The sequence below is a fragment of the Rhinichthys klamathensis genome, unplaced genomic scaffold, assembly GCF_029890125.1.
Source record: "Rhinichthys klamathensis goyatoka isolate OS25496 unplaced genomic scaffold, OSU_Roscu_1.1 h1tg000434l_1, whole genome shotgun sequence".
Lineage (NCBI taxonomy): Eukaryota > Metazoa > Chordata > Actinopteri > Cypriniformes > Leuciscidae > Rhinichthys > Rhinichthys klamathensis.
Window position 1 is genome coordinate 102701 of NW_026606930.1, and position 15180 is coordinate 117880.

At 46.1% G+C, this 15180-nt stretch overlaps 1 protein-coding gene across 1 annotated transcript in view; it reads left to right on the forward strand.

Annotated features, from left to right (window-relative positions):
- Nucleotides 1-15180, forward strand: part of LOC130071250 (intermembrane lipid transfer protein VPS13B-like) — a 117797-nt gene that overhangs the window by 96779 nt on the left and 5838 nt on the right. The window contains exons 22-30 of the mRNA XM_056235946.1: nucleotides 1193-1400; nucleotides 1881-2069; nucleotides 8108-8251; nucleotides 9364-9623; nucleotides 10154-10281; nucleotides 10371-10633; nucleotides 10959-11074; nucleotides 13498-14258; nucleotides 14438-14614. Coding sequence (XP_056091921.1) covers nucleotides 1193-1400; nucleotides 1881-2069; nucleotides 8108-8251; nucleotides 9364-9623; nucleotides 10154-10281; nucleotides 10371-10633; nucleotides 10959-11074; nucleotides 13498-14258; nucleotides 14438-14614 — 2246 coding nt within the window. The remainder of the gene's footprint in view (nucleotides 1-1192; nucleotides 1401-1880; nucleotides 2070-8107; nucleotides 8252-9363; nucleotides 9624-10153; nucleotides 10282-10370; nucleotides 10634-10958; nucleotides 11075-13497; nucleotides 14259-14437; nucleotides 14615-15180) is intronic.

Genomic DNA, 15180 nt, shown 5'->3' on the forward strand with positions numbered 1-15180 from the left:
AGGGTCGAGGGAAAGATGAGGAACCGGGAGACTCGTCAGGGTCGAGGGAAAGATGAGAAACCGGGAGACTCGTCAGGGTCGAGGGAAAGATGAGGAACCGGGAGACTCGTCAGGGTCGAGGGAAAGATGAGAAACCGGGAGACTCGTCAGGGTCGAGGGAAAGATGAGAAACCGGGAGACTCGTCAGGGTCGAGGGAAAGATGCGGAACCAGGAGACTCGTCAGGATCCAGGGAAAGATGAGGAACTGGGAGACTCGTCAGGATCGAGGGAAAGATGCGGAACCGGGAGACTCTTCAGGATCGAGGGAAAGATGAGGAACCGGGAGACTCGTCAGGATCGAGGGAAAGATGAGGAACCGGGAGACTCGTCAGGGTCGAGGGAAAGATGAGGAACCGGGAGACTCGTCAGGATCGAGGGAAAGATGAGGAACCGGGAGACTCGTCAGGGTCGAGGGAAAGATGAGGAACCGGGAGACTCGTCAGGGTCGAGGGAAAGATGAGGAACCGGGAGACTAGTCAGGATCGAGGGAAAGATGAGGAACCGGGAGACTCGTCAGGGTCGAGGGAAAGATGAGGAACCGGGAGACTCGTCAGGGTCGAGGGAAAGATGAGGAACCGGGAGACTCGTCAGGGTCGAGGGAAAGATGAGGAACCGGGAGACTCGTCAGGGTCGAGGGAAAGGGAAAGATGAGGAACCGGGAGACTCGTCAGGGTCGAGGGAAAGATGAGGAACCGGGAGACTCGTCAGGGTCGAGGGAAAGATGAGGAACCGGGAGACTCGTCAGGGTCGAGGGAAAGATGAGAAACTGGGAGATTCGTCAGGATTGAGGGAAAGATGAGGAACTGGGAGACTCGTCAGGATCGAGGGAAAGATGACCTGTTGGTATTGTTTGTGAAATTTTGAGGAAAATAATGTATTTAATCCATTTTGGAATAAGGCTGTAACATAACAAAATGTGTAAAAAGTGAAGCGCTGTGAACACTTTCCGGATGCACTGTACTCATTCTCACACTCTATCTCACACACACACACACACACTCTCTCACACTCGCACACACACGTTATCAATATAGTTATTGTTTTAGTTATCACTATAGTTATTATTATATACTATCATTGAAGTTATCATTATCGTTATCACTATAGTTAAAACTGTAATATGTTGATATGATGGATGGTGTGTGTGTGCAGGTGTGCGGTGGAGCCGGTGGCGCAGTGGGACAGCCCGATGCAGGTGCGTCTGAGTGTGTGGCGCGCGGGTCTGAACACACTGCTGGTGGAGCTGCTGCCCTGGGCTCTATTGGTGAACCGCTCGCACTGGGACCTGTGGATGTTTGAGGCCGAGAGCATCGTAGTGCAGATTCCAGCCGGGAAAACCATCGTACCGCCCAACTTCAAGGTCTGTCTGTCTGACTGTCTGTCTGTCGACTGACTGTCTGTCTGTCTGTCTATCTGACTGTCTGACTGACTATCTCTCTATCTCTCTGTCTGTCTGTCTGTCTGTCTGTCTGACTGTCTGTCTGACTGTCTGTCTGTCTGACTGACTGACTGTCTGTCTGTCTGTCTGACTGTCTGTCTCTCTGACTGTCTGTCTTGTCTGTCTGTCTGTCTGTCTGACTGACTGACTGTCTGTCTTTCTGTCTGACTGTCTGTCTTGTCTGTCTGTCTATCTGACTGTCTGACTGACTATCTATCTCTCTGTCTGTCCGACTGTCTGTCCGTCTGAATGTCTGTCTATCTGAGTGTCTGACTGACTATCTCTCTGTCTGTCTGTCTGACTGTCTGTCTGTCTGAATGTCTGTCTGACTGACTATCTCTCTGCATTGCAACAATGTTGAGAATCGCCGTGAATGATCGCGTGTGTGTCTGTGACCCGCAGGATGCCTTCCAGATCGGCATCTATTGGCCGCACACTAACACGGTGCACAAGTCTCCTGCCGTGCGATTGGTCCACGAGGTGTCGTCGCCACGGTGGCCAGAAGGGGGCGGAGCCGAGGTCCTGCTGCTGGATGAGGAGGGATACATACACACGGACATCACACTCGGCACACAGCCCGGAAAACTCAAGGTGTGTGTGTGCTAGGTTGTATAATCATCACGGTTATCTGTGTCTGCATTAGGGCTGCACGATTAATCGCAATTAACATGAAATCACGCTTATACCCTTTTTTGTTTTATTATTATAACATTGCAAAGGGTCAGATTTTTTTTTTATTTATGCGCAGCTTGTCATTGATGTACGGCTCTGTAAACGCTGCTCCATCTGAAAGCACTGCGAGTTTGAGTCGATTATAACGTGCATTTGAAAAAGCAACACACGCCAAACATCTTTCCAAACATGAGAAGCATTTATATATATATATTTACTTTTTCTTTTACAGAGCTGTACTTCACTGACAAGCTGCGCATTAAATAATCGCGGCCTTTGCCAAATCGTGTGCGGTTTCATTTCGATTAATCGTGCTGCCCTAGTCTGCATGGACAAGTTTAATCTGGAATAAATAACTAGTCTCTCTCTCTCTCTCTCTCTCTCTCTCTCTCTCTCTCCCTCTCCCTCTCCCTCTCTCTCTCTCTCTCTCTCTCTCTCCCTCTCTCTCTCTCTCTCTCCCTCCCTCTCTCCCTCCCTCTCCCCCTCTCTTTCTCTCTCTCTTTCTCTCTCTCTCTCTCTCTCCCTCTCTCTCTCTCTCCCTCTCCCTCTCCCTCTCCCTCTCTCTCTCTCTCTCTTTCTCTCTCTCTCCCTCTCCCTCTCTCTCTCTCTCTCTCTCTCTCTCTCTCACTTCCGGTGTGACTGTTGAGCGAGGGTGCGTGAGCGTGGTGCAGAGCGGTGTGAGTGGAAGTTTTTTTTCTCTTTTTCTGCTTATCTGTTTTGTTATTTTTGTTGTCTGTTTTGTTATTTGTTTAGTTATTTGGAGGGTCGGGTGCTGTCCGTCAGTCGGAGGCATGGCGGCCCTACAAACACAGGGGTTGAATACACTCACGAGACGCCACGCAATTAAGGTAGCATCAGCTGTGAGCATTGAGGCATGTTGTTTGGCCGTTGGAGAGTTAGTTGGACATTCTAGCGTCTTGTCCGCGTCTAGAATGAACAATGCGACAGTAGTTTTCTTAGATAGTGTAGACAAGGCAAATGAGTTGGTTGAGCAGGGAATTGTCATCGATGGGGAGTTCATTTCAGTTCTACCACTTTCTATGCCAGCAAAAAAGGTAATCATTTCTAACATACCACCTTTTGTTAGTGATGTAATTCTAACTCAAGCGCTGTCGCGCTATGGTAAATTGGTGTCACCGATAAAAAAGATCCCAATCAGTAGCGAATCGCCGTTATTGAAACATATCGTTTCTTTTAGGCGCTTCGTGTACATGATTATTCCGGATGACGCCGATTTAGATTTAACTTTAAATTTTCGTATTGAGGATTTTAGTTATTCGATTTTTGTCACGACTGGTAAAGTCAAATGCTTCGGATGTGGCAATAAAGGGCATTTAATTCGGAATTGCCCAACCAAAAATGTTGAGGGAGGAAACCGTAATGAAGTAGTTGTACAGGGTAAGGAAAATGATGGAAAAGAAGTTAATGTGGATGTTCAAGAAGAAGGTTCGGTAGTGGTGGAGAATGTGGTAGATCGTTCAGTAGAAACTGAAGCTGAAGTTGCTGAAGTAGCTTCATCTCAGATTGAACAAGCAGATCCAATTCCTAAGATTTTACCTACAAGCAGTGTTTTAAGTGTTTCTGATAGGGTGGTTGATCCTTCAGAAAGCAAAAAAGGTGCAAATGGTGAGTTTCAAATCAGTGTAATGGCTGAAGAAGCACAGTTGACACCAGAACAAGAGCAGTTTTCTTTTAAGACACCGCAAAAAAGAAAGATGAAAAATAAAATGCTAGATGCAAAAATCAGTAAGACAGCTGAATTACGAGATGAGGATATTCAAGAGACGGAAAGTGACAGTGATTCTTCTGAGTGCAGTGAGGTTCTTTCTCAAAGTGAATTTAATGTACGTAGTTATGATCTTGAGGACATTAAGTTGTTTCTCAGGTCAACAAAGAATAAAAGAGGTGTAAAGGTGCAAGAATATTTTCCTGATTTGAAACAATTTGTGGATCGGGCAAAGAGTTTGTTGGCTAGTGATTCATTTACCAATAAGGAAGTGTATAGGTTGAAGAAAATAGCGAGGAACATAAATATCGCTCAAAACGATGTTGTATAAGTGGAAGAAAAGGAATATTTTTTCCTGTTGGTATGGCGTATTGTGTTCTTTCTCTTTCTTTGTTTTCTTTATGAATGAAATTCATATTGCATCTATGAATGTTAATGGGGCAAACAATTTAAAGAAAAGAGCACACATTTTTGAGGAAATTGAGCAGAAAAATATAGACATAATTTTTTTACAGGAAACTCATAGTTGTGTGGAGAATGAGGTTGACTGGATGAAGGAATTTAGTGGATTATCCGTGCTAAGTCATAACTCAAATATAAGTGGTGGGGTGGCTGTCTTATTTAATAAAAAGTTTAAACCAACTTCGTATGATGCAGTTGAAGTTGTGAAAGGCAGACTGTTAAAAGTTAGAGCTTCTTATGAAAATGTGGTGTTTGTTTTTATTTGTGTTTATATTCCAACGGCACCTATAGAAAGATTACTTTTTTTGGATACTCTTTGTGCAACACTAGAAGATTGCGGTTCTGCAGATTTTCTTTTATTGGGCGGTGATTTTAATTGTACTGAGTTGGATATGGATAGGAATCATGTTGAACCTCATATGGCTTCACGTAAGCGGTTAATTCATCTAATTGAGAAATATGATTTATGTGACATTTGGAGAAGGATAAATGGTAATGAAAAACAATACACATGGGCCCACATGCGTGATAATTATATATCACTGGCAAGATTAGATAGATTTTATGTATTTAAACATCATTTAAATTTATTTAACAAATGTTTTATCACGCCTTTGTCTTTTACTGATCATAGTATGGTAAGTTGTAGTTTTATTTCAAATTTAGTGAAATCCAAAAGTGCTTATTGGCATTTTAATACGAGTCTTTTAAATGATAAATTATTTATTGAATCGTTTAAATTTTGGGGGGAATCTTTTAAAGAAACAAAAACGTCTTTTAAATCCTTACATACAAAAGTTGTATCAATCCTCAGGTGATAGTAATATTTTGGAAACTTGTTTTAGGAAAAAAGCTGAACTTAAAGAGCTGTTAGAGTTTAAGGCACAAGGTGCTTTAGTTCGTGCTTGTTTTTTGGGTGTTGATCAAATGGATGCACCTTCCAAGTATTTCTTTGGTCATGAGAAAAAAAATGGGCAGAATCGTTTAATTCATGCCCTACGTTCTGAGGATGGCAATTTGTTATATAATCCCAGACAGATTCGTGATGTAGCGATGAGTTTTTATCAATCTCTGTACAAAAGTGAACTTAAGCCGGAAAACAAAGAAAAATCTCCTTTTCTAGAGGATTTAACAAAGATCTCAGAGGAGTCCAGTGAAGAGCTGGAATGTAGCCTAACCCTGGGAGAGCTGTATAAGGCACTCCATGAGATGGAGTCTGGGAAAGCTCCAGGTATAGATGGGCTTCCAGTGGACTTCCTGAAGGCGTTCTGGTCGGAGTTAGGAGTTGACCTGCTAGAGGTATTCAACGACAGCTTGCTGAAGGGTGGGCTGCCGTTGAGTTGCCGAAGGGCAGTAGTTACTCTCCTTCCGAAAAAGGGGGATCTGTTGGAGATCAAGAACTGGAGGCCGGTATCACTTTTGTGCACTGACTATAAATTACTTTCTAAAACTTTGGCTAAGAGAATGACTAAGGTAATGGGACAGGTGATCCATTCAGATCAATCATACTGTATACCTGGTAGGTCAATATTTGACAATATTTCTTTAATTAGAGATGTTATACAAGTTTCCAAATTATTTAATATCGATTGTGGTTTGTTGTCTCTTGACCAAGAAAAAGCTTTTGATCGGGTTGAGCATGAGTTTTTATGGAATATTTTAGAAGCTTTTGGTTTTAATGAGAATTTTCTAAACATGATTAAAATTCTTTATAGTGACATAGAGAGTATAATTAAGATTAATGGTGGCTTATGTGCTCCATTCAAGGTCAAAAGAGGTATTAGACAAGGTTGTTCGCTCTCTGGAATGTTGTATTCTCTTGTCATTGAACCCCTTTTACAAAAAATCAGGAAGAATTTAGATGGTTTCAAGATACCTTTATGTGAATTTGATTTTTGTTTGTCAGCTTATGCTGATGATCTCATAATAGTAATTAACAAACAAAGTGATATACATGTTTTATCTGGACTGATAGAGGAAATTGGAAAATGGTCATCAGCTAAAGTCAATTGGAAAAAAAGTGAAGCGTTTTTATTAGGAGATTGGAAGGAAGGGAAACCAAGTCTTCCTGAAGGTTTGTGCTGGAATAGGTGGGGGTTGAAATATTTAGGAGTTTTTTTGGGAGATGATAATTTGTTAGAAAAGAATTGGGATGGTGTTTTACAGAAAGTTAAAGGACGTTTAGATAATTGGAAGTGGCTTCTACCCAATATGTCCTATAGGGGTAGAGTGCTTATTGTAAATAATTTGGTTGCCTCTTTTTTATGGCACAGATTGGTTTGTATTGATCCTCCTGTGAAACTAATAGCCGAAATTCAAGCGGCTTTTGTTGATTTCTTTTGGGACAAACTTCACTGGATTCCACAGAGTATTCTATTTCTACCTAAGGAAGATGGAGGCCAGGGGTTGGTCCACTTACAGAGCAGGATTGCAGCTTTCCGACTGCATTTTTTACAAAGACTTCTTGATGGACCGATGAATGTGAGTTGGAGGGCAGTCAGCTGTGCCCTACTTAAGTCTGTTGGAAACTTCGGAATGGACAAATCTCTTTTCCTGATGGACCCTCGGTGTTTGGATCTCTCGAAATTGCCATTTTTTTATCAACACCTTTTTAAGACCTGGAATTTTTTTCACATTCAAAGGACTGAGAATTTTCACTCAATTTTTTGGTTACTGAATGAACCCTTGATACTAGGTGCAAGACTAGATGTATCTGCACCCAATTTCCTACCAGGATTTAGTAAGAGTTTAAAAGACTCGGGAATTTATGTTTTAAATCATTTATTGTGTTTAACTGGTCCTGGGTTTCAGAATGTAGAAACTTTTGCTGAAAAGATTGGAGTTCGATCTGTTCATTCAGTTTCTCGTTATCTGAATAAATTAAAAGAAGTGTTTACGGATGAAGAAAAATTGATGTTGGAGGAATTCTCTTTAGGGACTAATATGCCTGATAGTGAAGATTTGTTTCCTTGTTTGTTAATTAAGCCAACAAATGAAGAGTGTTCGGGATGGTTTATTCAACAAAGGAAGTTTTTATCTGTTGATGAGGTAAGACCTGAATGGAGAGTGTTGTACAAGCCACCATTATCAAAAAGAACAGGAGATTTACAGTGGAGATTCTTGCATGGAGCTGTTGCAGTAAATTCTTTTATTTCAGTCTTAGATTCGAAGAATGACTCTGGTTGTCCTTTCTGTTTAAAAAAAGAGACTGTGTTTCATGCTTTCATGCAATGTTTCAGACTGGAACCGTTGTTTGAAATGGTAGAAAGACTGTGTAATAAGTTTGAAGAGTGTTTTTTTCCTGAGACTTTTATTATTGGTTTTAAGTATGATCAAAAAAAGCGAGTTGTTTTTCAATTGTTGAATTTTATTTTGGGACAAGCAAAGATGGCAATATACATGAGTAGGAAAAACAAAATTGAGCAAAAAAGTAATGATGATGTTATTTTTGTTTTTAAATCGTTACTTAAAGCAAGAATTTTGATTGATTTCAGATTTTACAAAGCTATGTGTGATCTTTGTACTTTTAAAATGAAATGGTGTAGTTGGGAAGGTTTATGTAAAATTGATGATGATGAGTTATTTTTTTGTTTTTAATTTAATGTTTTTTCCTCTAATTATGATGTGAATTTATAGAATAAGGTGTGATTTTGGTGAATTGTAAATAAAGTTTTGTTTAAAAATCTCTCCCTCGCTCTCTCTCTCTCTCTCTCTCTCTCTCTCTCTCTCTCTCTCTCTCTCTCTCTCTCTCTCTCTCTCTCACTCGCAGCTCTGTCAGTTTTGTGTGTCGTCTTCAGTGAAATACGGGATTCAGGTTTTGCAGATTGAGGATAAAACTGTTCTGGTGAACAACACGACAAACACCATCAAGTGTAGAGCTGTGATCCAACAACACACACACACACCTGAGCAGGTACAATACACACTCACAAACACAAACACACACACACACACACACACACACCTGTGCAGGTACAATACACACTCACAAACACACACACACACACACACACCTGAGCAGGTACAATACACACTCACACTCAAACACACACACACACACACACACACACACACACACCTGAGCAGGTATAATACACACTCACACTCAAACACACACACACACACACACACACACACACACACACCTGAGCAGGTACAATACACACTCACACTCAAACACACACACACACACACACACACACACCTGAGCAGGTACAATACACACTCACACTCAAACACACACACACACACACACACACACACACACACACCTGAGCAGGTACAATACACACTCAAACTCACAAACACATACACACCTGAGCAGGTACAACACAGACTCACAAACACAACACACACACTCACAAGCACAACACACACACCTGAGCAGGTACAGTACACACTCACACTCACAAGCACAACAACACACACACACACACACACACACACACACACACACACACACACACACCTGAGCAGGTACAATACACACTCACACTCAAACACACACACACACACACACACCTGAGCAGGTACAATACACACTCAAACTCACAAACACACACACACACCTGAGCAGGTACAACACAGACTCACAAACACAACACACACACTCACAAGCACAACACACACACCTGAGCAGGTACAATACACACACACACACCTGAGCAGGTACAACACAGACTCACAAACACAACACACACACTCACAAGCACAACACACACACCTGAGCAGGTACAATACACACACACACACCTGAGCAGGTACAACACAGACTCACAAACACAACACACACACTCACAAGCACAACACACACCCCTGAGCAGGTACAGTACACACTCACACTCACAAGCACACACACACCTGAGCAGGTACAACACAGACTCACAAACACAACACACACACTCACAAGCACAACACACACACACCTGAGCAGGTACAGTACACACTCACACTCACAAGCACAACACACACACATATTGAGGTTAATGTCATGAACAGTCGAAAGAAACGTGTGTCTGTCGTCAGGCCTGTCCCATCCCGGACTCCTCCAGCTTCTCTCTGGGTCCCGCGGGATCGGCCGGGGATCAGGTGATCTGTGCGGTGCCGTTCTGGGATGTGCTTCGGGTCGGTCCGACAGCAGAGGACGAGCAGCTGAGGTCGAAGCAGGTTCTGTTGAGCCTCGAGGGAGTCGAGTGGAGTCCTGCGGCTCCTGTGCGAACCGACTTCCCCAGACAGAGCGTTCCTGTGCCGGTGGAGCCGCACGCCCACTGGCCCTTCAACACCAGGTGACACACACACTATAGTGAACAACGACTCTCCCATCTTCTGTAGAGCTGCTTCACTCCTGAGTTTCATCATTGATTCTGTTATTGTCCTGTTTATTACTGTGAAGCTGCTCTGAAACGATCTGTACTGTATAAAGCGCTGTAGAAATGAAGCTGACAGAAACACAGCAAACACTATACAGCTGCAAACACACCTCAGTCCTCAAGATGGCGACAGAGTTTCAAAGCAGCTTCACAGTAATAAAGGGGAAAATAAGTGTTAATGTTGCAAAATTCATCAGTAATGAAACAAATTCAGCTATAAACAATAGAACTGAATTGAGCTGAATGATGAACCTAATGTTCTCATCTAATAAATAATTAATTTACCTTTAACTCTAAACCCTCGGCTGAGTGTGAGATCAGACATGCTGAGAAACACATGAGATCAAAAATTCATTCTGTGAGTCTGGTGTTTATTAATGACGCACCCAGGCGTCAGTGAGGGACTCATCTGTGTGTGTGTGTGTGTGTGTGTGTGTGTGTTTCAGGCCTCTGGTTCTGACCTGTCAGGAGCATCTGGGCGTCACATATCTGACAGTGAGTGAAGATCAGTGTCCACGAATGATGATTCACAACCGCTGCCCCAAGAGCCTCTTACTGAAGGAGAACATCAGGGGTAACACACACACACACACACACACACACACTCTCTCTCACAAACACACACACAGTGTTAAAGATCATAAGTGTGTGTGTGTGTTTCAGAGCCTGTGAGGTCGGAGGTGTTCAGCCGGGCGGTTCCTGCTCTCTCTTCTGTCCATCATGAGTTGTTTTATCAGGCCTCCAGTTTTCCTGAGTGCCGACAGAAAGAGACGCTGCCCACCCTGCAGCTGCGCATCATCACGGACACGCCCCCCAGCCCCTCGGACACGCCCACCACTCCCTCAGACACGCCCACCAGCCTCATGGACACGCCCACATCACCAGGCTGGACTGACGCCTTTGACATCAGTTGTCCTGGAACACAGGTGCACAACAACACAACACCACACAACAACACACAACAACACCTGACTCTACAGCTGCACGACCTGACGAGAAAATACTGTGAATTTCCTAATTAAAATTGTCATTGTGATATAAAATGTGATTTATAATAAAAAAATAGCTCCAGGTTTATTGTACTTGTTTGTTGGCATTCGCAATTATATTATAACTATTATTATTATTAATTTAAAATATTAAACGAAATAATAAATATTCCTATAGTAATTTCACCGTAAAATATTCAAATTTGAGAGAAAAAACCTCCCAGTCCTCATGACCGGATCTCTTGATCTCTGTGTTTTGAAGGTTGTTTTTCTTCCTGGTTTCGGCTGTTTGTACATCGATGTTGTTCAGCAGAGCGGCACGATCACACTGACCCTGGCGCCAGAGAGCAGCGCTGCAGACGCCCTCACACACCTCAGGTACAACACACTCCTGCTGCGTGCGTGGAGTCTCTCCACCAGAGGGTGTGTGTGTGTGTGTGTGTGTGTGGAATCTCTCCACCAGAGGTGTGTGTGTGTGTGTGTGTGTGTGTGTGTGTGTGTGTGTGGAGTCTCTCCACCAGAGGGTGTGTGTGTGTGTGTGTGTGTGTGTGTGGAGTCTCTCCACCAGAGGGTGTGTGTGTGTGTGTGTGTGTGTGTGTGTGTGTGGAGTCTCTCCACCAGAGGGTGTGTGTGTGTGTGTGTGTGTGGAGTCTCTCCACCAGAGGGTGTGTGTGTGTGTGTGTGTGTGTGTGTGGAGTCTCTCCACCAGAGGGCGTGTGGAGTCTATCCACCAGAGGGTGTGTGTGTGTGTGTGTGTGTGTGTGTGTGTGGAGTCTCTCCACCAGAGGGTGTGTGTGTGTGTGTGTGTGTGTGTGTGTGGAATCTCTCCACCAGAGGGTGTGTGTGTGTGTGTGTGTGTGGAGTCTCTCCACCAGAGGGTGTGTGTGTGTGTGTGTGTGTGTGTGGAGTCTCTCCACCAGAGGGTGTGTGTGTGTGTGTGTGTGTGTGTGTGTGTGTGTGTGTGTGTGTGTGTGTGTGTGTGTGTGTGTGTGTGTGTGGAGTCTCTCCACCAGAGGGTGTGTGTGTGTGTGTGGAGTCTCTCCACCAGAGGTGTGTGTGTGTGTGTGTGTGTGTGTGTGTGTGTGTGTGTGTGTGTGTGTGTGTGTGTGTGTGGAGTCTCTCCACCAGAGGGTGTGTGTGTGTGTGTGTGTGTGTGTGTGTGTGTGTGTGTGTGTGTGTGGAGTCTCTCCACCAGAGGGTGTGTGTGTGTGTGTGTGTGTGTGTGGAGTCTCTCCACCAGAGGGTGTGTGTGTGTGTATGTGTGTGTGTGGAGTCTCTCCACCAGAGGGTGTGTGTGTGTGTGTGGAGTCTCTCCACCAGAGGGTGTGTGTGTGTGTGTGTGTGTGTGGAGTCTCTCCACCAGAGGGTGTGTGTGGAGTCTCTCCACCAGAGGGTGTGTGTGTGTGTGTGTGTGTGTGTGTGGAGTCTCTCCACCAGAGGGTGTGTGTGTGTGTGTGTGTGTGGAGTCTCTCCACCAGAGGGTGTGTGTGTGTGTGTGGAGTCTCTCCACCAGAGGGTGTGTGTGTGTGTGTGTGTGTGTGTGTGGAGTCTCTCCACCAGAGGGTGTGTGTGTGTGTGTGGAGTCTCTCCACCAGAGGGTGTGTGTGTGTGTGTGGAGTCTCTCCACCAGAGGGTGTGTGTGTGTGTGTGTGTGTGTGTGTGTGTGGAGTCTCTCCACCAGAGGGTGTGTGTGTGTGTGTGGAGTCTCTCCACCAGAGGGTGTGTGTGTGTGTGTGTGTGTGGAGTCTCTCCACCAGAGGGTGTGTGTGTGTGTGTGTGTGTGGAGTCTCTCCACCAGAGGGTGTGTGTGTGTGTGTGTGTGTGTGTGTGTGTGTGTGTGGAGTCTCTCCACCAGAGGGTGTGTGTGTGTGTGTGGAATCTCTCCACCAGAGGGTGTGTGTGTGTGTGTGGAGTCTCTCCACCAGAGGGTGTGTGTGTGTGTGTGTGGAGTCTCTCCACCAGAGGGTGTGGTTGTGTGTGTGTGTGTGTGTGTGTGTGTGGAGTCTCTCCACCAGAGGGTGTGTGTGTGTGTGTGTGTGTGTGGAATCTCTCCACCAGAGGGTGTGTGTGTGTGTGTGTGTGTGGAGTCTCTCCACCAGAGGGTGTGTGTGGGTGTGTGTGTGTGTGTGGAGTCTCTCCACCAGAGGGTGTGTGTGTGTGTGTGTGTGTGTGTGTGTGTGTGTGTGTGGAGTCTCTCCACCAGAGGGTGTGTGTGTGTGTGGAGTCTCTCCACCAGAGGGTGTGTGTGTGTGTGTGTGTAGAGTCTCTCCACCAGAGGGTGTGTGTGTGTTTGTGGAGTCTCTCCACCAGAGGGTGTGTGTGTGTGTGTGTGTGTGTGTGTGTGTGTGTGTCGAGTCTCTCCACCAGAGGGTGTGTGTGTGGAGTCTCTCCACCAGAGGGTGTGTGTGTGGTGTGTGTGTGTGTGTGTGTGTGTGTGTGTGTGTGTGTGTGGAGTCTCTCCACCAGAGGGTGTGTGTGTGTGTGTGTGTGTGTGTGTGTGTGTGTGTGTGTGTGTGTGTGTGTGTGTGTGTGTGTGTGTGTGTGTGTGTGTGTGGAGTCTCTCCACCAGAGGGCGTGTGGAGTCTATCCACCAGAGGGTGTGTGTGGTGTGTGTGTGTGTGTGTGGTTGCCCCGCCCTCGTCATCAGAGAAGAGATGCTGCAAGAGGAAGTTATTCTGAAGATTATTAACACAATTATGATGATGTGCACCCATAATTAATTTACAATAAACACTGCAATACTTCATAAGGAAACTATAATGGTCTCTTGATTTCATGATGACTGTGTGTGTTTCTCGCAGGCCGTCCAGTCCGATGCTGTCCTTCAGGGTTCTGCTGACGGAGGCGAGCGTGGCGCTCTGTGATGACATCACCAGCCGGTCCGGATCAGTGGAGCTGCTGCGTCTCACCGTCTCTAAACTCCTGCTCCTGCTGCCGGCCATCGACGCTCCACCCGACGCTCCACCCGACCACACCGTACACACCGTACACACCGTACAGGTGCTCTGCGGCGGCCTGCAGCTGGACAACCAGCTGTACCAGCGCGCCAGCTTCCACTTCCCCGTCATCATGTGCCAGGAGCCGCCGGGCGACCCCGCGCTGACCCCGGGCGACCCCGCGCTGACCCCGCTGGAGTTCTGCCACGCCTGCTTCTTCTCTCTGAGCCTCACGGTCTCCGGCTCCGGACAGCTGGACCGGCTCTCGCTGCGCATCCGCCCGGCGCGCGTGTATCTGGAGGACACCTTCCTCTACTACATGAAGACGCTCCTCCACACCTACATCCCAGAATGCACCCTGCCTGTGCGTGGCGAAGGGGCGGGGCTCCCGCGGGAGGTGCTGGAGTCGATGCGTGCGCTGGTGACGCCGCTACGCCTGCAGAAGCTCTCGATCGAACCCCTTCAGCTGCTGCTCTCCATCCACGCGTCTCTGAAGCTCTACATCGCCTCCGACCACACGCCGCTGTCCTTCTCGCTGTTCGAGCGCGGCCCCGTCTGCACCACCTCACGCCAGCTCGTACACACACTCGCCATGCACTACGCCGCCGGCGCGCTCTTCCGGGCAGGTGCGTCTCTCACACACACACACACACACACACCTGAGAACTGAACATCCGTGAGCTTCCGTTCGTGACCGAAACGAGTCGACAGATGCGTCACTCTATAGTCACTGTGTTTCAGATAAATCAACATGTGCTGATGTGTGTGTGTGTTTGTGTGTGTGTGTGTGTGTGTGTGTGTGTAGGTTGGGTCGTCGGGTCTCTGGAGATTCTCGGCAGTCCCGCCAGTCTCGTTCGGAGTATCGGGAATGGCGTGTCAGATTTCTTCCGGTTGCCGTACGAGGGTTTGACTCGCGGGCCGGGAGCCTTTATCAGCGGCGTCTCGAGAGGAACCAACTCGTTCATCAAACACATCTCTAAAGGTGAAGCACACACACACACACACACACTCACACTCACTCTGTCTGTAATATTGACCGTCTCCATCTGCTATTAAGTTGGGTGTTAGTACTGAACGAACAAACCTGTGTTGTAGAGGCCTGCATTTCAGCCCGACGGGCCCCGACTTATTTACGCTCCTAGGGCCAATTTTCACGTCATAGTTCACACGCGGGCCGGGCCTCGGGCCTGTTTTAGGCTTATCTTTTTTATAGCCTATTTTAGACATTAATTAAAATGAAATATGACAAGATGACGATTGAAAAGCAAACATAGAAAGACGTTTTATAACCTATCACACTGACACGACTGACACATCAGTCTGCTCACGCACACGCACAGGTTTCCCGGCGGCGCGATCTGAGAGTCGCGTGACCGGTTCTGTGTTTAGTGTCCCGGTGGCGAGCGTGACTTCAGCGCAGCTGGAAAAAGTACGACTGGATTAAAACCTTAAAACCTACATGGAGATCTCTACATCTCCATGTAGAGATCACGACCTCCACTAACCTTCCCAAAACACCCTAGCTCTACAACGGCAAGAACTACTCGC